Here is a 22,358-nt window from a genome sequence, read left to right as displayed (position 1 = left end):
GAGCTAGCATCACCCCCATCTCCTCTACAGGCAACGCTGCTTCTGTGTGCAGCTTGGAAGAACAAGTTGGACAACTTCTCCTAATGCTGTCCTGCAAAAATGCCACACACAGTTAGAAACCCCCATCAAGGTAAAGCTTTATGACCACACACATCACTGATGAACCAGGCATGTCTTGGTCCTTGATATCCTATTGTCTGGCATGAGACAGGTGTTCCCACTCTCATGACTGCAAATGGGGTTACTTGCATTTGTGATGCCTGAGTGGCTGCTGGGGGTCTGGCAGCAGCCTGGGGAAACCAGCCTCCCTGGGGCCAGGGCTGTGTGCCTGCAAATTATGGTGCCTTTCACCACCTGCACAGCTCTCCAGAGAAGGGGGCACAGCTGTGGCTCTGTGAGAGCAAAGCTTGTGCTGCTTTTAGGAAGCAAAGGCTGTGAAAGTCCATATGTGAGCAGCTTGTGGCCAGCTGAGTGTCCCATAAAGGTCAAAGTCGTGGTTCACTAAGACAACAGGGCCCAGAAGAATCAAGGTTTTCCAAAACAAAACTCAGAGTCCTTCCTTCAGGTGCCTAAATATGTTTTTAGGACACCCCACTTGGGAAAGTCCCAATCCACATATCCAGTTGGCAGACACCAATAGGCAATTCAAGCTAAGCTGGCTTTATTGTACAGGGAAGCTTTGAACATCAACATGAACCGCTGGGGAAATACTAATTCCTGCTCTTTGTTTCATCTGCTCTATCTGTGCAGCCTCCTGACTTGCTGCTGCGGGAGGGAAACTGGAAGGCCACTGTGGAGATGGGACATTCATGGGCAGGGATCTTCTCAAGCAACTAGTTACCTGTTTGGGCAGAAAACTGGCATTTCCCATCTCTCATTCAGCAGAACATGTTTTCTAATTACAAATTAAACACTAATTGTGAATCGTGTTTTCTTCGCACTAAAGATATCAATGTAAATGCTTTCATCAGGCTTCTTTATTTTTTAAATAGAGCAATTTAGGACTTAATTATTGCTTGAATTTGCATACAAAAATTATGTCTCTTCCAGGTTGCTGCAAGACACTAGTGCTAAGGTGATAATTTTTTTATAAGCCATTGAGAAAACACCCTGAGTATATTAGCACTAGGCTGGAGAAAGTGTTATCTGTGATAATGTTTCTCTTCACTATGAATGCCAAAAGTGACTTCTTTTCTGTGTGAAAAAATCAACATTCACTCTATCCTACTTCACTGAGGAATTCCAGATCTTTCCTGTATCATATCAGGTGTTTTCCTGGAGCTGATTAATTTCAGCTTTCCTAGCTATTGCAAATGAGAGCAGCAATTTCTGATCACAGACTTTTAATAAACACAGCTGCTTGATTTTGTAGAACATCTGGAGCCCATCCACTTGCTGCTACAGAGCTCAAACTCCTGCTGATTTCTGTCCTCTTCCAACTTCTCTTCAACAAATGTGAAGTCAAAATACAGTTTGCCTGATTTGAACTGAACATGCAAATGTAAAAAGCTGCACATGCAACATCTATCCAAACAGAGTTAAAATTCAGTACGGGTAAGGTCAACTGCAGACAAAACATCCATCCATGCTTCTGATTCTTGATTGGAAAAACATAAGTCATGGCACAAAAAGGTCATTCCTTCTCTTTTATTGTCTTTTACTTTCTTAAGAAGTCTCTTACATGATATTTGACCTGTCAGACTTTGAACCACATCATTAGCAAAGGTTTTTAATCATAAATCAGCGACTTTTGTTTTTCCCCCCCCACCTTGAAAAAGTGTCTTTTTGTTCCCAGACCAAGCTTTTCGCCCACCTTGATTCACTTATGCCTCAGATCTATTCTACTGTCCACGATCCCCCCAGTTCCTTGAGCTGCCTGTAGTATCAGATGTTTTCTTCCAACAGCTTGCACTTACTCCTCGATGCACAGTATTGGCAGGAAGCAGCATTAAGTAGGCAGAACTCGAAAGATCATTCCACTATTTGTGGAATGCAGTGGTGGGATCCAGTTCTGCCACCAGCCCAACATCAAGTAAAATAAAGATTAAATTCATAAGTGCATTTCTGAAAGGAAACTGTGTATCTAAGAGGATTATTTATGTGAGTGCATGGACATGAATGCCTGCTAGAATAATGCAGATAATTTTGGGAGCTGCTACTCATCTGTCACAATTTCTGGTTTGCTGACATCTGCCTGCCTGTTCCCAAGTCAAGGCTTTCTAAATTCAAGATGAAAACAAATTAAATTCTGATGAATTCTTGGTAATAGTCTTACAGTTTCATGGCTAAATATCTAGGAATATCTTAATGTCAAATTTTATAAACAGAGTGCAGTCGGTCAGCAAAGAAATCCATTCTCTTTGGTAAAGCAATATGTTTCTCATCTATACAGATGAGAAACTAGCAAATTAATTACTGTGCAAGTCTGATTTCTCCCTTGTTATCTGCAATCAAGCAATAAAGTCACTTCTGTCATAAAGGGTCTTAGTATATATATGGCTGACCTAGCACAGCAAATAAAGCAGAGATCAGATATCAGCAAACCAAGGTGGCAAACCACAGGAGGGCTTGTGAGTATGTACACAAAGCCCTCTTTCACAGAAACCTAAATCTGTCTCCAAGTACATCTGCCTAATTGAATATGTACCAAGATGAACAGGGTCTGAAAGAAACAGGCCTTTTTCTAGGCAGCAAAATGTCAGGGAAAGAGCAGACTCACTCTTGCTACCCATCCCTACCTCCCTCTACAGTCTCCTCCACCTGAGCAGCTCCCACCCTCACCTGCAGCCTGTCTGCCAGCCGCTTTCCCTGAGCCTGCTGCTGGCCATCCCAGAGGGGACAGCTCCTCTCACCCCCTTCCAGAAAGGTGGCATAATACACTCTGCCCCTCTGACCACAGCACAGAAATGGAGCACAAATTGGGAGGGAACAAACAAATATACATAAATAATGTGGTGTTCCCTGTCAATCATCTTCCTCATTTTTCATAATTTTCATTCTGTCAAACTGTGCGCTTGATACCTGGAGCATTTTCAGTCCTGGGAGGAAGAAAATGAAAAAGGACTTTCCTTCAGCCACACAACAGCCCATTCTGCTCTCAAGGCAGTGAGATACAGCAGCTGGGAGACAGATTCCTATTTTCTGTTAGCTATGACAACTATTTATTTCTGGTGCTAAGTGAGAAAGCATGGAAAGATAGGCTCAGCATCTGTAAAATACTCTCAAAACCCCTAAATTTATATTCTGGTCTCTGAATGGGGGGCAGTTTAACTGCCCAATAGCACAACAGTCCCTCAAGAAGAGACTTGGCTCTTGGAATATTCTCCCACCACTTAAGCAGAGGCTACAAGAAGTGCCTTGTTCACTCCAAAGCCATCTGTTCAGCAAGGTAACCTCCTGACAGTAACACACCACCCTGAAGAGCTGCTTTGTCAAAATGGTATCCTTATGTCACCTTTGACCCATGGCTGTGGCTGACTTCACAAATCTATACAGATGACATCGGGGCCCAATATTGCTGATCAGAGGCAGGAGTGTATCTTACCCTGCAACTCGAAATTTGGCATTTATCTTCTGAGAGAAGATAAGATGAGAACATGACCTTCCATGTTCTTGCAGTGCATTGTGCAGCTCATTAGAATTAATTATGGCGGCAAAAATCCAGTGTGTTTGAACAAAACCTTTAAGGAACAGTTCTTTATTTCTTGTATAGCTCTGAAACAGTTTAGAACTGCCCAGAGGACAGGGTTGATGCTGCTCAAGCACCCTGTACCAAAGTCATTATTCTCAGCTTCAAGACATCACTGCCTAAACCCAAACAGAAACTGGAACACAAGAGCCTAATTCAATAGGCAAAAGCCAGCAGTTATCTTCTAGTAGCACACCCCTGTGAAATTTCTACCATAAAACCTGGAAGAAATGAAGACTAATCTATGATAAAGGGTTCTAGAAACACTCTAAGGGCTTCAGTAAGTTTCACCAAAAAAAGGTATTATCTGTGCATCCAAAAGCTGTTGTCCACATGCACAAAAAAAAAAAAAAAAAGGAAGAAAAAAGAGAAAAACAGAGGAAGAAAGGAAGTAAGAATAGATATGCAGTTGGTGTGTTGTCACAAAAGCTGTAAGGGGTTTATACCACTAAGAATGTTCCCCCCCCAAAGTCACAATATACTGGAGTATCCCAAGATTTAGTGTTTCAGAGGCTTTTAGATGAAAAAACTGCATGTTATAGAAAATGAGTGGCCTTTTACCTGATCTCCTTCTATACCAATCAGCTCTCCCTGGGGTTCAAAAGTGGCTTCAGCATCAGAATTGAAAAAAACCCAGACAACAGGAACTAGGCAAAGTAAAGCAAATGTGACAGAGGGAAGGGACACAACTTACAATAAATGCTCTCCTTTATTACTCAGTTCATCAAAACATTTCAGTTTTCTCTGCAAGATCTGAATCAGAACAGCAATACAGTCATTTGTCTACTGTAACATTTCCAGAGGAGGCAGAGTGACAGACTTCATGGACAGGATCTAATGCTGAGTGTGTTCAGTCATGTGAAAACCAAGCCATATCCTAAGAGTGACAAATTGCTTGTAGACATCTTTTCACTACTCAGCTGTGAGCACCACACAAGAAAACAAGAAATTTCTTAAGAAAGTGACCTTGTATGATTGTCTATCAATAATTCATAATTACAGAATGCCACAAATCCAACAACAGAACTATTACAGTAGGTTTGGTATTTTGGGTTTTAAGAGAAATATTTGATGAGGTTTGTTTATTAATATATTTGGTGAGTGTTTAGACATGAGAAATTTTTAATGTTTTGATAGATTTCATATAGAAATAGTTTTAATTAAGTACCCAAAGCTTTAGAAAATAAATGTTTCAATAAGATCTGATTAAGACATGTACTAATGAAAGAGGTATAAGAAAATGCAGTTAAAATATACAAATTTCAAGTGCAAAAAGAAACACCATTACTTCTCAAGCGTTTAAACCTCTCTCAAAACCATCTCTCTCTTTCTCTAAATAAAGCTAAAATACCACCCTTTAAATAGGCAGCCCCACTACTCAGTTGTAGGAAAGATATATCTATTGTACTAGAAGTACAAAGCTAAGAATGCATAATATTTTATTCTTAAACTTATTTACAAAAATATATTGCACCAATCCATTGTCCTTTTCCCAGTTTAACATATTAAGGAAAAGCCTGTTATTTACAAAGTTAAAAACAGAAGTGCAAAAGCAGACTGAAAGAAACCAGAAAGAAGTTTATTTGAATTGCTAAGTACAGTTTATTACCTGACCATAGCCCATATCCAGTATGACCTGAAATAATTTGTACCATATATATCTGTAATTTCAGAAATCCTTGCATTTCTTTGTAGGAGCAAGTCTTATCTTTCACTCTAACCACCAGAAGGTCTACATAAAATATAAAGGCTAACCATAGCTTAACTTAACAGCTTTATTTCTCCAGGAAAGTTATGCTCTTTTAGGTAAGCTGAAAAAGCTACATAGTATTATATATGTATTTGAAAAGTAGAGATAAATCAGGCATGATGGTTTTCTTCCTTCCTAAACCCCACAAGAAAGGGTTTGCTGATATTTCAGGACTGATTATTCTAAAGACATTGCCAGTCCAAATCACATTAACACAGCATATGGTCCTGTCTCAGTCTACCTGCCACTGGGACTGTCATGATGCATTTCTGGGGTGTAGGTAAGGAGAACAATCATAACCCAGAGATGAAGCAATGCCTGAGAAAAGAAAAGAAATAAAGTTAACACTGACAATCCTCACTCACAGCAGCAGTAAATATGAGAGCTCTCAGTGACAGCCAATAAAACTTGTTTTGTCGAAATATTTTGATTAAAATATTTTTCCCAGTAATCAGCTACTCCTAAAAAACTTTGCATTTGAACAATGAAATGCTGAGTCAGATTCTGATGAAGCCCCTTGCAGAAAGCTAAGGACTTTAAACAAGCAGCAAAAATAAAGCAGCCTGTTTTCCTACCAATTTGTGTCCTCTGGTTTCTCTTTTCCTCCATGCCCCAGTGACTCCAGATGTTCTCTCTAATATCCAGTCCCCAGCCAGCACATTATGTGATCTGCCTTGAGTGACTGGTAAGCCACTATTCCTGTGCCAACTGGCTGACATCAGACTGTGTAAGACAGCTGAGTTCTCCTATCCTTCTCCTTACCACAGACACTGACTTGAGGCATTTTTATGAACTCTATGTGAATGTTCTCATTCAAATTTGGATGAAACTATCCAATTAGAATTGAAGAAGCTGCTTGAAGTGCAACAAGAAATACATAAGCCACACTTGTTTTAAAAAAAAAATTAAAAAAATTCAAGTTACAGTAGTCACAGTCAAGGTTTGAGTTGAAAAAAGTGTAACTGCCACTGACTTCCCAATATACAGCCATCATCGAGTTTCCCTTCAGATTGCAGCTTAGGCAGCAAAAGTCTCCACTGTTTTGGTACAAAGCATTTTATTTATATATTTATAAGTTTAAGTGATGAAAGAGAGGTTAGGAATTAATCAGCCTGTTCCTTCCAGCACTTAAAAGGAGGGTAGAAGATGCAACTGCAGGGGGAAATTGTAGTTTCCTTTGTTCCTTTGTCTGTCTCCTTTATATCACGAAATAGTGACAGCAGTTCTCAGAAACTCTGGGCAGCAACTCATTATGCCTTCTCAAGCAACGTGGGTTTTTTTCCATGTCCTCAACCAGAAGAATATTTCCAAGCAAGGCAGATTGCACTTTCCACAGGTTCCTGCAGCTGATAGGCATCTGCCCTCCAGTGGAAAAGGGAGGTATTTCACTTCTATCAGTTGCCAGCCTGACAATTTTGCCTGTTGTGGGTGAGCAACTTTCCACTATTTAAGTCTATATTTCCACTGGTTAAGTCTGCCAAGAAAAACTTTTCTTGCTACTTTTTCAGCTACTAGAGAAGAGTGACCATTAGCCACCAAAAAAAAACATGCAAAGAGTCAAATATTACAAAAGCTCTAAGCAGATGTCGTTTTTCTAAATGTGGTGCATGCAGGTGTAGTGGGTTAACCTTGGCAACTGGTCACTATTATTCTGTATTTTACTACTAGAAATCTGCTTTTACAGTCCTTTAAATGATAGTTACATAAGTGTCCTTAAGACTGCTATACTAAGAATTCCTGGGAAAAACTGAAAATTGGAAAGCAACATGACTCCAAAAAGCTGTTACATAAGTATTATTTAGTTCCATTTTTTAAAAAACCCACACTGAATTGTTAATGATATAGCCTTTTGAACATCAGTCTGGCTATTTAAGACATATAAACTGGCTACAGAAGTCTTGCCTTAAAGAAAGCTGACTCACCATGTAAATGATTACAAAGACTCTTGCTATGGGGTACCGCCTTAGGAAGATTCCCAGCCGAATGCTACACAGGTACAAGAGAAAACAAAAGGCACAAGTTAACACTGAGCAATAAATTCCTGTTCCTCTCATGCCAGTCATCACAAAGTCAAACATGAGCAGATGTTACACACATAGCTTTGCTATGTCTTGAATTTTACTTCATGTACTCGGAAGATTAAGTGGAGTTAGAAAATTCAAACCATAAAACATATTCTCCTAATTGTTTCCTCTTACATGCAAGGCCCAGAGTTTTTGAAAAACAATTAGGACTCAAGAGGTGTACAGGCATTTTAAAACACACAAATATGCTCTGTATTTGTCAAATTTCATTACCTGAAGAGCTGTCATGAATCTTTCAAAAAAATTTAAGCTACTGAAACCTTGGATGCCTTTGAAAAAACTGATATATCAAAGCAACTAAAAGCTTGGATTCCTTTGGAAAACACAATACATTACTACTATTCTTATAGATCATTAGTTGAAAAGCTCTTGGGTTTTGCAAGGTTACTGCTACAGTGCTTCAAAGTAACTCCATTACATGTGTGCACTGCTCATTGCTCAGCAATGACAGTTCCATGTATGGAAGGGAATACAATACTGTCAAATGAAGTTCAGAATTGAAACATTACATACAATAGGTCCCAGTAATGGAAATCCTGATATCCTTCACAATGAATTCAGGTACCATGGATGCACAAAGGACTTTCTATTGAGGTATCTTGCTATCAAAGGATTAAGTATTGCCTAATTTTGTTTTCTACTGGTATTTGGTTCAAGTTTTGTAGCAGACCTTTGCTCTGAATACTGACAATTAATCTAACTGCTCAGAAAAAGGATAAAAGCAAGTCTTTCACTGGATCCAGAATGACTTTCATTTACTAATTCCTCAAATAGATTATCTTTCAAGGTAAACAGATACACTGGGTCAGAAACCAGTGTCTTCATCAGGATGCCTAAACAGGACTACAAGAGTACAGATGATACTCCCCCTCTAATACACTCTTACAGTGTTTATCACAGACACAACTGTAAGTAAAAAACACAGAAGATGGTAATGAAAAAGGTTAGATGGTTTTGTCCATAGTCTAGTGATCCTCTTGTATCTATAATTTGAAAAAGCCCAAGAACATTAACGTTACAGGAAAGCTCAAGTAGGTTAACATTTAGTAATTTATACTATACTTTAGCTGCATTATTTTTAACTTTTACCTTCGTAAGAGCAATACAAAAGAAAGTGTGTCACCTGAAAACTGTGGAAGGATTACAGCAACCACAACACGCATTCCCTCAGGACACTCTTACCTGAACTGGTCTATGCTACTCGCAGCTTTGCGGACTCTCCCATACATTCCTGCCACGCTGGTGTCCACGTCACTGAACAGGACAGGAACATTACGCATACGAGCACCTATTTGAAGGGAAAAAAGCAAAAAAACCCCCATTAGCTAAAGTGTTGCTTAAGAAAACAAACTGATAATGTATAACAAAGACATATAAAAATAATATAAAAATAGTGATTAATTTGATTGTACTGTCGTCTTGCTGGGGGCAGAGAAGCATGTTTTGAAAATGGAATTCTCAATAAACTTACAATCAAGTCCCATGTTTCTTCAACTTAGTATTTTTTTTTTAAGTTCACTAGATTGGTATCCTGATATTCAATTCTATCAAGTCGTAACTATTACTAGGTGTATAAAATGATGGATTTGATACTATTACACTTTCTCAAATTTTTTTACTTCTCATACAGTAAAACTTCGATTAGCATTTCTGACACTAACTTGTATACTCAAAAATTTTTTACTTTATTTACATTTTTACTATATACCAGCTTTATTAAAAACATCTGGTCAGTCATTTTACAGCTCTTAGTAATTGTCCCTTGCTTTTAAAATTTACTTGACATATATAAAAAAATGACAAATTTTGAAAAGTAACATCTCAACACCATGAATCAACTGCTGAGGTTCTGCCAGAGATACAAGTCAGACAAACCAACCTCAACAGAACCACTGAATTTTAAGCTGCTTTTCAAGAAAAACAGAAAGCAAGGAGAAAATTAATTTCAACCAGACCTCTGATCAGTTCTCAAAAGGAAGTATCCCATTCTTGCTCCCAAACCCTCTTTAAAAGAGAATACTTAGATCCTGCTTCTGATATTCGGCTTAAGCCCCAAGAGATGGGTTTATTTGCACCTGTGAGAGGATTGTTCCAATAATGCCATAGCACTGAGAACTAAAGATTACATTGGCTTTATTAAATTGACTTAAAGTCATTTAGACACAAAAAGGAGCTTCTAGTTAACTATTTTTTGTAATACTGGCTGCTGTAGACTATAGTTACTAAGGTCTCTAGCATAAGCAGCCTATTTTCAGCATTTATTTTTCCTTACAGACTCATTCAGGGAAAGGCATTAGGAAATATAAAAGCCTGAACTGCAAAAAAGACAAGAGTTTTAAATATTATATTTCCTTATTTACCTTCAGCACCATCAATGCCTGCCATATTAATGGAAGGTCCATTAGCACTAGTGCCTTGGATAGCCTTCAGCTGTTGCTCAAGCCGTTCCAGTTGATACACAAGTGAGTTTTTCTCTGTGCTCAGGCTCTCTAACATGGTTTGCTTCTGAATTAGTGTTTCTGTCAGCTGATGAAGCCGATTTTCTAATTCTGTCTGACTACTACTGCTTAGAGTCTTGTTTGTGAGCTAAAAAGCAAACAAAAACAAAAAAAAAATCAGCCTAAGTTCAATGTCTGACCAACTGACATATTACAAAACTCAATAATGATCTAAGCCTTCAAGAACCAAGTTACTCCACTGCAGAATTTTTTCAGGATAATGCTATCAAAACTATCAGTAATGAGCACAATAAACAGGAAACTTCATTTCAACAGTTGCTAAAACAAGATTTTACATGACACAACAAACTCTATGTAAAAATATATTTCTCTGTTATCCACCTCTAATCATATGAACTTTTCTGTCTAACCCTAAGTTTAATCATAAAATCAATGCTATGCCTCAGAGGTAGGCATGACAATAGCAAGCTAATCCAGTCTGGCTACTACACTTGCAACTTCAACTACATAACATGTTTTCAAGTGAGGAAGGAAAAACTCAGTATAGATGCAGAGAATCTGATGCCAATTTTACAGGAAAACTTGAATGAAATGGTGAAAATGCAGGATATGTTGCAGAAGAATTGAGAAGCACTGAGGCAGAAACATGATTGTACTAGCAAATAGAAACTGCAAGGACAGCAAATGGATCATGCATTTGACATGGATCATGTCATTATATTTGCAGAAAATATTTAAAGCAAAGGGGAATCACCAGATCTGCCATATGTGCAATACCTCATCTATTCACTACAGTCTCGAACCTCAGCCACTTATTGACATCATATACCACACAGATAGAGCTTCAATGATGAAAAACAATCATCAGGAATGACAGCTATCCAAAATACAAATTAGATGCCTGCAACATGGCAGGTGCAGGTAGCCCTGAAGCCAGCATTACCAGACAAGTCTGCCAACATGCTCAAGAAATCTTTATCACAACACAATTTCCAAACCCTCTGACACTATAACTGCACACTTGACCATAGCTGACTCCAGACTATCAATTTCTCTACATACAGACTACTTTTCATCATGCTAAGATATGCACAAAATGAGGCCTATGCCTTCATGCTGCTCAAGGGGACTGGGGGTTGACAAGTACCAGAAGGTGCCAAAAGGGATTAGACCGATTTAAGAAAAATAGGTCCATCAACATACCAGTGGGATTTAGTAGAGACTCACAACACTAATGTCCCCAACCATCAGGTGAGCAGGTACAAGGGAGGGAAGGAAGTGGCCAAAACATGCTGGCCCCTAACTGCCACTGTCCAACACAGAGCAGCAGATGGATCACTGAGTTTGTAGGATGTAACTTAGGTTCTTATGCCCAGTTATAATGATCTTAGATGAAATCGTAATGACCTAATCAAACTCCAATGAGTTCTTTTAGTTTTCATAAAGAAGAATGTTGATCCAACATCACCCATCAGGTCTAGTTGGGACAGAGGTTAATTACCACCCCCAAATATAAAAGCACATACAACTATAAATTAGGCTATTTACTCTACGTGGTTCCCTTCTAGTCTGTATTGGAAACAAATACACTGTAATTCCCAAGTAGAACCTTTATGGGATTTTTCAGGACAGTTTAGTCATATTAATAGTTCCCATCACTGTTTTTATAACTGAAGGTTATAAAATTATTTTCTCTACACACCTGATTTCTGAGCTTCTGAATTTCTTCCTCTCTGTCTTTTATCCTGCTTTGCAAAGTATTCTTTGTTCGATACAGTTCTTCTTCGGTATAATGGAGTTCCTATAAAATTCACCACAATTACAAATAAAAGATTTTATACATATAAGTATGTTGAGTGACGATCTCTTATCTAGAGTTTCACAATGGAACACAAGGAAGCAATATGCTGTAATCAAATACAAACTGAAATTTAATCTTAGTTAAGTGTCTGACTAGAATAGGGGGGGTAGGGGGAAAGACAAAGCTGAGTATGAAGACACAACCTACAAGACCAATTAAATTCTTTTGTGGAGACTGACCTAATATAAATATTAATCCAGAGTAGTTTACTAAGAGTCACACAATTTCATTAGGACTACAGTTTATCTTCATTACACTTTCATCATTTATTATGTTGCTATCTTGAAACTATGTCAATAATGCAACAATTACGAAATACTTTGTAGGGAGTCTGTATTCCTAAAATAAACTCATTAATTCAAAATACCATTTTTTAAAAGTATTTAAAAACCCTTAGCATATCTATCTATAATTCTGTATGACACACATCTTCCTTTAAGGTGTAGGATAAATTAACATAGCAGATCACAGAATGTGAAAAGTTGGAAGGGACCCACAAGAATCACCAAGTCCAACTCCTGGCCCTGCACAGGACCATCCCCAAGAGTCACACCACATACTGGAGAGTATTGTGCAAACACTTCTTGAACTCTGTCAGGCTTGGAGCCTGGGGAGCCTGTTCCAGAGCCCAACCACCCTCTGGGTGAAGAATCTTTTTCTAATATCTAACCTAAACCTCCCCTGACACAACCTCAGGTCATTTTGTGAAAGGGGGAGGAATATTAGTAAGAAACAAATTACTGAAGAGAAATCTAACCATAAGTTTTGTTACTTCCATGATTTAGTGGCTATTTTAGCTCCCACTTAAAGACCTATCATGCTTATCTTTTAAATTAAGACAGTCTTCAAATCACTATAACTTCAGCTGTCAGTTGCTACAGAAAACAGATAATCTATTCTCCCTTTGAATCAGCAGGTGTACAAAAAATAACACCTCTCCTTATTTTCCACCTTCAGTTTCAGAAACCTTTTGGTAATAATTAAAGGAACTCCCAGCCAGCACTGACCATAACTGCATTAAGTACCAACACAAACAATTACATTAAAAGCACATGTAAAGGTGTGTCATCAAAAGGAATACTTCAGTTTCTGCAATAACTGATAAGGTTTTTCTAATTCACCTCACTCTTTCTCTAGGTAGTATTGACTTAAAGCATATTTCTCAGAAGGGTAGGAGTAACAAAATACCATCTACCATCTGCTTTGACCTAATAAACATTAGCTACCCATCAAAAGCAGACCTCGACTTCTGCCTTTTAATTAGTTCAAGCTGCGAGCATCTCATTAAAATGTAATTTCTGGAAGAACAGATAATCCTGTTAGATAAATTGTTCCCAGTAGATACAGTGTACTCCTGCTTTCCTCATTATTAATTCTCTTTATATGAGCTTTTCCTTACAAAGAAATTTTTTAACAAGGTGCAAAGTATTTGTTCAATTCTTATTGAACAATAAGTTGTTCACAAGAAAGATGAGTTTGTCTTTTTTCTGCCCTCTTTTTGCACAAAACTGGTTAAATCAAGGCTGAGTTTACTCAAAAAGATGACAAAATCTGAAGAAATTCATTAACATAATTTTATCAGCAAATTGTGTAATAATAGAGCAGTTTGGAAGTAACAACATCTAGATTCAGATTAGATTCACGTGGATTAAAAAAAAAAAATCTATAAACTTCCAAGACAGTGACATTGTTTTATGAGTTAAAACTTATGTATTAATTGAGCATGGGAAGTTCCACAGTAACCACTTCCAGTATTTAGTTTCTTGATATAAATAATGTTGCAAGTGTTACTATATCCCTGTTGTTTGACTTATTCCCTGCTGAATAAAATTTAAGATCCTGACCAATTCTGTGCACTTCCTAAGGTCCTGTTTATTCTTTAATACATCAGTGAGATCTCTGTTCATCAGGAGTATTCAGAAGGCCCTGACCATTGCTTAGTCCTGGTTGTGCTTTCTTTGGCCAAGTGACATTCAGCAAGCTTTTGGGGATTTCTCTGGAATACTAAAAAAAAATAACCCAAACATTGTATAAGCTACTCTCTTATTAAGCCAAATGCTTTGCTGATGACACCACATGGGGCCTAAAATAAGATCAATAAACTTTCAAGAATTCCTTGCCTGTTTTTGCCGTTCTAGTTCAGCTTCTGCCTCTTGCTTGGCCATTTTATGTGCTGATATCTGCTCTTGTAGGTCTTGAAGCTGCTCTCTCACTGACTCAGCTTCACTTACCTGCTGCGTCTCCATATCCTGAAATGAACAGAAATGTAACCATTTTGTTAACACTCAAACATTTCTGCAATCTGTCATAGGTAATGGGAAAGGGAAAAAAAAGTAGTATATGCAATATTGCTTCAGAGGAAATGGAAGGTTGAGGATGTATTGGATAAATGACATTTGTCATTTTATACAGAATATTTTTACTAATACAGTAATAAAATAAATGCATTTTGTGAACATGAAAATCCTCCACTTCTTCCTTCCTACTGTCTACAGGCTAAAACTGTGCAAAGTAGGCTTTTGTGCAGCTGTTGGGTTGAGCCTGTTATGCCAGCAGATGACTTGGATTACGTTGCTTCAAGGATTAGTAGTCCTTGCAGAAAAGGATATAGGTACAGAAACTGCCATGCTTGTTTGGAAAGAAATGCTTCTCTCAAAAGTAGTGAGGGAAGAAAGAAGTAAGGTAATAAATACTAGAAACAACAGACCCACGGTATACAAGAAAACAGTCCTTTGTCATAGCTAAGTACAAATACACGTGTACATAAGCATAGCTACCTGCAGCTCTGTTCTCATCTGTTGTATTTGCCCCAGTAGCTTTTGTATTTCTTCTCTCTGAGTGTCTCGCTCATGTCTCAGTTCTTCCAGTTCCATTGTGCTTGCTGTAGTGCTGTCCAGGCCTTCAATACCAGAGCCTTCTTTTAAGCTGTTTATCAACTTTTCTTTAGACTGAAATAATAAATCAATATATTATTTATAGCAGGATTTAAAAAGTATTCCACTAGAATATGCTGAAATTACTTTGGTCTAAAATTCTAATGTAGACATACAGTAAAAAACTGCTTTATCTGTTCTTTTAGCCAAGTTAATACACATTACACATTTGAAAATGAAAATCTTTCCCTACTGATAATTTTTCTGGTTCCCTGTACACCATGAGACTAGATTTACTGAAAGCATGAGTCCTCTAAGGAAGAGTACAGCTTTTCTCTTTAAAAGTGTCTGGAATGTTGAATTTTGGCTCTTCAACTACCATAACAGAGAAGACATACACTAACAGACACTAAAGGCAGAACCGAGCCCCTTTCAGTCTGTCCTTTCTCCTGACAACAGAAGCCAGCTAAGAATCAAATACAGCAATAACTCTCTCAGGAAAGAGGATAAACCATTTTATTCAGAGTTAGCTTGACATGGACTTGTGATTCAGGCTTTCCATATTTACTGATTTAAAACCTGTCCTTGGACATTAGACTAAATTAATTATTCTAAACAGAGATCTCCATCTTCAACATCTTGCTAACATTTAAAAACAAGACTCAAACCGTCCATGTTTGGACTTGTTATCTTTGACAATTTAAGTAGTACAGAACTCTGCACAAAATACCTGATTTTGCCATTCATTATATAATGTTGATCACACACAACTTTCAGGACACAGAAAAGTATTTTCTCTGGTTACATGTAAGTATCCACTCTATGTTAGGCTTCAGCCTCAAGCAGGACAGAGCAATGTTCTTGAATCAGGAATATCAGGGATGAAACGAATTTTAAGTTTAATCTATTTAACTATCTGCCTAAGATTGGACTCTTGGATGCAGAACACACTGACAGATGTTGCACAATAAGTGCAACAGTTCACTTGCACTTTTCTTCAAGTTCAGAACCTGAACTGCCATTCCAATCCCATAACTCCATCTATAAATTTAAATTTACAAAGTGCAGACTGCTAGCTGTTCTTTATAGGTATCATTATAGATATACCCCAAAACACATTACAGGTCACATAAAAAAATCCCCACAAATTATATTATTTGAAGCATAACACCTTAAAAAAGTTAAAGCACGCAAATCAAACTGTATTTCTTCACAAAAATGCTTACTTGGAGAATGCGAGTAGCTTTCTGTTTATAGTCTGTCAGTTCCTGTTTTGCAGATTCTAGTTGGCTTTTAGTTACTTTGACTTGCTGCTGAAGCTCATCAGCTCGTCTCTTTTCATCTAAAAACTTTCTCTCTGCTACAGTTATCCCTTCTGCCAAGTTCTGACGTTCTGCTTCCACTTTACTTAGACGAGCAGCAAACTCATTCTATTAGCAATAAAGAAACAATACTTTGTGTTTAAACACAGTCTCAACTTTAACCTAGAAAGGAAAAAAGAAAGTTTAAAAGCAACTACACAGGGCACACCACTTCATATCTACCACCTCCAATTTAAAGATGCATTAGTATTATGTCAAAAGAAATTCTGTTTGCTTAAGTAAGTAGTAAATGATGTCAGTAGAAATATGCATTTCTTTCCCTCACCGGAAATAGTGAGGGAATAACAACCTTCCTATTATTCACATTTGTTTAGCAAACAAAAAGCAAGTTTTCTCCTAAAAAAATATTAAATGTTGCCTGACACATTTTGAAGTACTTTAAAAAACACCAAAACAAACACTGATAAATATTTTCAAAGATGCTATTACATATAACAAAGGCCAAGTTAAGTGTGGAAAATAGTCTCTAGCAATGATGTATTCACATCTTTACACAGTAAAATTATGTAACAATAAGTTCCATAACAACATAGCATTAAAAAATAAACTGATTACTGATTTAATTTTAAAACATGTAGTAACATTAGGAACATGAAAAAAACAGTAAAACTTGTCAGCATGAATCTTCAAAAACTTTTACGCATGAAGCTTGTAAAGTAACATAGGTAGATCAGCATCACAAGGATACTTAGTGCAGCAGACAGCACATCCTTTCAAGCAATTAGTGCCCTGAATGGGAACTGAAGTCAAAGGGAGGAGAGAGCACTTGGAACCCCACAGATCTGATCTCAAAAGTAGAGTCTTAAAAGTCTTTCTTACTCTTCATGTCTAACCTGCATTTGTTTGTAACTTTCTTGTTCTCGCTTGAGCGCGGAGTCTGCATCACGCAGCCTCTCCTGAAGAGTTTGAAGGGCTTGATTTTGTAAACTGCTACCTTCACTGTGGTCTTGGATGATCCTGAAAGAGCAACAATATTAATTTAAAAAGAAGAAAGCTAGTGTGATTTTTCAGGTAGAAATATAACTTCCTGTTTTCCAGACCAGCTTTGAAAATTTACCCAGTAAATTACTGCATCTGGCTGACTACAGGTGTGAGGCGTGGAGTTAATGACTCACACACCTCCCTGACCTATATTCTGGAGTATACAATTGCTGATTCATATCCCAGCACTGAGATAAGTCAGAAAAGTCTTCATGTTTGTGGATAAGCAAGTGTATTTTTCAAGAAAAAGAAATACTTCTTGAGACCTTCCAGTTCCAGCCTCTGACACAAACAAACACTTTTTACAAAATTGGTTTCAATAACCAACTGCCAACGCCCCCAATTTTATACTCATTTGCCCTGTTCCCACTGCCAACTATGATAATAGCAGGCTCAGAGCAAACTTTAATCCTCATATTTCAAATCTTGTTACAATCCCTTTCCCATTAGCTTATTTTTTTCTTAAAGAGACTGAATTATCTACCTTGAATTTTCAAACTTATTACTATTTGCAGAATTACAAAGTACCGTGATTTTTCACTCTGCAGTGCTTCCAAAGCTTCTGTCCGAGTACTTAAGAGCTGATCAGCTTCTTGCAACCGTACTTTTAGCACAGCTAGTTGTGAATCTTTGGCACCAACAGCTTCTGTCAGATCATCAACTCGAGCCTGAAGTTCTCTAACCATCCTGTCGCTCTTTGAATGATCAACATTCCACTTCTCGACCTTTTCACGGGATTTGTTCAGTTCTACAAAATAAGAAGTTTCTTTGAAGTTTATAAAAGTAGGTATCACAAGGTCTTGTAAACAATCAGGATGCACATATCTCATTTCTTAAAGAAAAAAATTAAGTACAACCAAGTTGAAGTAGAAATCAACAGAAACAGCAGAAAGTAGTCAGATTTTGAAGCATTTAAAAGAATTTATTCATTTTAAAATATTTTGCAATGACCACCAAAATGCAGAAAAAGTATTTTAATAATGGTATTTGCTACCACTGCTTTAATATGACGTAAGCTTTATAACTAACTTGAACACATTATTTTAATCAACATTTGTTTTATCTTTGTAGTTAAACAAGTTTTAGTTTCTACCATTTCCTTATTCTGAAACCAAGAATCATTTTACTTGGTAGGTCATACATGCAAATGTAACTAGTGAGATTCTATTATAAATACAAATAACAAAAAAAGAGCATTATTTTCTAGTCCACTGGTGTTCTACTAATGTTACAGTTGAAGTACCTTCTTGTGTTTCTTTGGACCTCTGTATTAACGAAGCCATTTCCTGATTTAAAGATTGCACTTCATTTCGCAGCAGCTGGTTCTCCAGGCGCAGATTGGAGAGCTCATGTGATTTCAAATCATCATTAGAGGAAAGGCCAGGATTAGTTACTGCACTTGGTGAAGAATCCTTCACGCCGTTCCCTTGTGCTCCCAGTCCAGAGTCTGAACTGTCTGGAGTTTCTGAATGGAGAGATGCCAGTTAGAACTAATATACGTATTTGTAAATGGCCTTTATATAAACAGTAACTCCATATTCTGCATCAATGGTTAAATAATAATAATCAAAATAGTTTATACTGAAATGGAATGTGGAGCTGCTTCTCACAAGGGACTTGCACAAAGCAGGACTATTACATATGTGCCATGCAGTGTTTTTGTTAATCCTGCAAGACAAGACATGGAAGTTATAAAACTTCTTATTACATTAATGGCAAATTTAGGATTTCAAAACATTAACACTCTTTTTATACCTTTGCTACTCAGAAATGTCCTCAGGATCTGAAGAGTAACAGAAAATATTAAATACTCATAGCAACTAACTAGGGGAATTTTTAGTACAAGCCCATTCTGGTTTTCCATTCAGATTCTGAGGATAAACATTTTATTTTAGAAGAGAACAATAAGGAAAGTCCTGGCAGTATTCTGAATTACAGTCCCTTGCATGGAAGGAGGAACCAACAGCCTTTTCCCCATCATGCACAAACACACCGAGTGTCCTTGATTAATGCTGTGAAAGTTAAACATCCACTGCAAGAGCCTTGATTCCAGCATGCAGATATCTGGAAGCTTTGCATCAGTTTTAAGACAAAATGACACAGCACACAATGAACAAACAGCAGGCAATCCAAAAATATTACTTCTGAATTTAGTTACTCTCAAGGGAGTAACTGCTGAAAATCCAGGCGGACAGACTGGAACTAATGTCAATAAAGACTGCAGTTCAGTTGCCAAAACATTATTTACTTCACCTTGTGATTGCCAACCAAGCTGCCTTACCTTCCTTGTTACCACTGCAACAGCCCCTATAACCCCAAGCCCAGGGAAATGGGGCATGCCATGAATTCTGAATGCCACCACACCCACAAGTAGCAGCAGTGACAGGAAGATTTTCTCCACATTTTCTCAACCCCCTTTCCTACTTGAACAATTCTAAGAAGTGTCATTATCTTCTCTTTGATTTATTTACACAGTTTCCAAATTATGAGACAATTTATCCTCATTTCTTTGTCTGGAAAACTCAATAGACTAATGAAGAAACAAATTAGCCATTTATAGCACAGATTAGATTATAACTGTGGCAATATACAAAGTATAATGTTAGTTGTTTTTGTCTATTAACAGATTCTATACTCAATAATTAAATGGCACAGACATCTGTACAATCAACTTTGAAACCAGCATGCTCAAACCCTATGTTGTAACTGTGACTTTCTTATTTTGCAGCTCCACAATGCAAACTCTGCTCAAAAATCCTCAGAAGTCAACAGGCCATACTGAGCAAAATAAATATATTTCTTAAGCACCAATCAGCAAGGCCATATAGCCAGGTCTAACATATTTGAATTATTTATTATTAGCAGTAAACACTACTGAAAAGTTACAGACCCAGAAATACAAAAATATTCACATCTTTGGAAGTGATCCCTTTTTACGTCTAAAACTTTTCAGCATACTTAATGTAGTAAGTAAAAACCTGACATTTACAATGGTTTACATGCTCAAATTACTTAATAAATAACGAAGTATTCTAACTACATTATTAAGAAATAACCACTTCCTTCAATTTTCTAGAATAAACAACAACAAAGCAGCACAGCAGCAGAAGGACTAAGTATAGAATGGACAGTCTGATAGAGAATGCAAGTTCCTGACACTTCCCAGCCACACTCTCCTTTGTGTTGTTGATTTGGGAATAGCCCCATCTTTTGACCAGCTGGCCTGGAGGCTCTTTCAGGCCTCTGGATTTAGACTGCAGTAATGAACTGCTTCTGGCAATCCAAAGGCTTTACCTATTTAGCTCTCTCATGCCTGCAGCTCTACAACAGCCTACGCACATCCAACTTTCCACTCCGCAGGACCAGGAAGTTTGTCAGCTCACCCTCACACCATCCCACGTGGTGCACTGGGCAGCAGCCAGCACCATCTAGCCATGGTCAAAGTCACTCATTCTCCTATGTAGCAACAGCAGGTCAGGACCCCTGAGTGACCAAACCAATGAGGCAGCACCTGTGCTTCTATATGGGGACATATGGGAGCTGATGCCAGCTCAGGTCACAGCACAGGGAGGTCAACGAGAGCAGTAGCAACAAGGTATATCCAAAACACAAAAGATTTAGGCATTAATTATGCAGTTTGTGAAATTAGCATGGTTTCTAACATTATCCTAGTGATGAGAAAATGTGAAAGGCCCTGCTGTATCCCACACATTTGACATATCACTACCATTAAATGTTTCATGAAGTGACAGTAAATCCATTACCTAGCCTTACCCTAGACATACTGGGTTTTAAATATCTCTAGGTTCAAGACTATTTAACTACCATTGCCTTGGCTCCTGATGGAATTATCTTCATTAGTTTTTGCACTCTGTGTACTGGTAGATACAGAACTAATGCTTGAAGTCCGAGAGTGATTTTGAAGAACAGGTGCCTTGCTCTTCTCTTTTTTAGAGTCCATCCTTCCATTAGGCTCTTTCTCTGAACTGTTGAGAAAATCAAATAGCAACTCATCGTCAGGTTCTGACTTTTTTCTTCTCACAAAATGCGAGGCAGCTCTGGGTGTGGAAACACTTTCTACTGGAGAAGCAGCCTCTGAGGACGTCCTACGTGCTGGTTTAACATTTGCTGTTCCTGCCAGGATTGTGGCCTTCTGATGTTTAATGTTATCAGCTGCTGATGAGATGTAGGCTGCTTTGGATGATGTCTGATATTTCAGTTCTCCAGTATGCTGGTGCACTTCAGAATATTCATTGGCAGAGTTCAAATTCTTATTATCATAAACTGCACTGCTTGATGTGTCTTTTTTGCTCAGAGCTGATGCAGCTCCTTGATCAACTCTGTTGAGTAGATCCTCCGCCTTTCCAGCGAGATCAACAAGCCAGGACATGATGGGTGGCTGTTGATAAAGTCTGTACAATTAAAACTTTGGGACCATATGCTGCAAAAGACATAGAATGATTACAAATCAGACTAGTGTTGCTAAGACAAGATGTGTGGGTTACCTAAACAACTGTTGTGTTAATCTATTAGTGCTGTAGTTATTTTAAAGCCTTACTCCTACTCGTTTAGTTATCTTGCTATTATGGTAACTGATGGAAATATGGTAACTGATGTCTGAGAAAAAACAGACAAAAGCAAGGCTTTTAAACCAAAGCTTTAAAAGCAAAAAATCAGACCACTGCACCTGTTTTGAGCATCAGCACCCGCTATGGAATATTATCACACTAACAGAAAACAACTAAGCCTTACATGTTTGGCCGGCAGACTCCCAACCTGGCTCAGACAGAGGGGCTCCTCCCCTACAAACTGCACAGCCCCTCCCGTGACCCCGCCACGGCGGGCAGCTGCGCGGGCCTGCGACACCACCATATCCCAGTCCCCTGGAAGGGCCCCTTCACCCCAGGACTGAATTCAGGAGGGGCCGCTTCCCCTCCCACGCCCCTCTCCTTCAGCCGCGCTTGTCCCCGGGCCTCCCCCCCTCAAGAGCGCCTCGGCACAGCCCTGCCATCAGCCTCCTCCAGCGCGGGGGCCCGAGCGGAGCCGTGAGGGGGGCGGGGAGCGTCAGTACGGCGGGGCCGCGGGCCGCGAGCCGGCAGATCGGATTCTTTCGGATCCATCTTTTCCGGCAGACGTGGCCGCCTTTCCGGGAGGGGGGCGGAGCGCACAGGCGCACTCCGCGCTGACAGCCCCAAGCCCCGCCCCGGTGGGAGGGGCGGGGCTTGACGCGCCCGCCATGTTTCGCTTCTCTCCTTTTAGCATAGTGCGTAAACTTTGCAA

At 38.5% G+C, this 22,358-nt stretch overlaps 1 protein-coding gene across 2 annotated transcripts; it reads right to left on the bottom strand.

Moving 5' to 3' along the window:
* Nucleotides 1-4,384: 4,384 nt before the first annotated feature.
* GOLGA5 (golgin A5) lies at nt 4,385-21,523 on the bottom strand. 2 transcript variants are annotated; one of them, XM_018082868.2, is made up of 13 exons: nt 20,904-21,523; nt 18,322-18,543; nt 17,607-17,826; nt 16,931-17,054; nt 15,942-16,145; nt 14,620-14,790; nt 13,963-14,091; nt 11,684-11,782; nt 9,883-10,108; nt 8,705-8,810; nt 7,361-7,424; nt 5,680-5,756; nt 4,385-4,608 (listed from the first exon to the last, which is right to left on the bottom strand). In XM_018082868.2, exons 1-13 carry the CDS (start codon nt 21,466-21,468, stop codon nt 4,605-4,607), a joined length of 2,211 nt encoding a protein of 736 aa, XP_017938357.1. In that variant the 5' UTR covers nt 21,469-21,523; the 3' UTR covers nt 4,385-4,604. The 2 variants fall into 2 exon arrangements, with proteins under 2 accessions (XP_017938357.1, XP_008931833.1); XM_008933585.3 differs by lacking the exon at nt 4,385-4,608 and having other exon boundaries at nt 5,450-5,756.
* Between the last annotated feature and the right edge of the window lie 835 nt (nt 21,524-22,358).

This window comes from Manacus vitellinus, unplaced genomic scaffold, assembly GCF_001715985.3.
Source record: "Manacus vitellinus isolate BGI_N305 unplaced genomic scaffold, ASM171598v3 scaffold_6_pilon, whole genome shotgun sequence".
In the NCBI taxonomy this organism is placed as follows: domain Eukaryota; kingdom Metazoa; phylum Chordata; class Aves; order Passeriformes; family Pipridae; genus Manacus; species Manacus vitellinus.
This window is presented reverse-complemented; position numbering and strand designations above follow the sequence as displayed.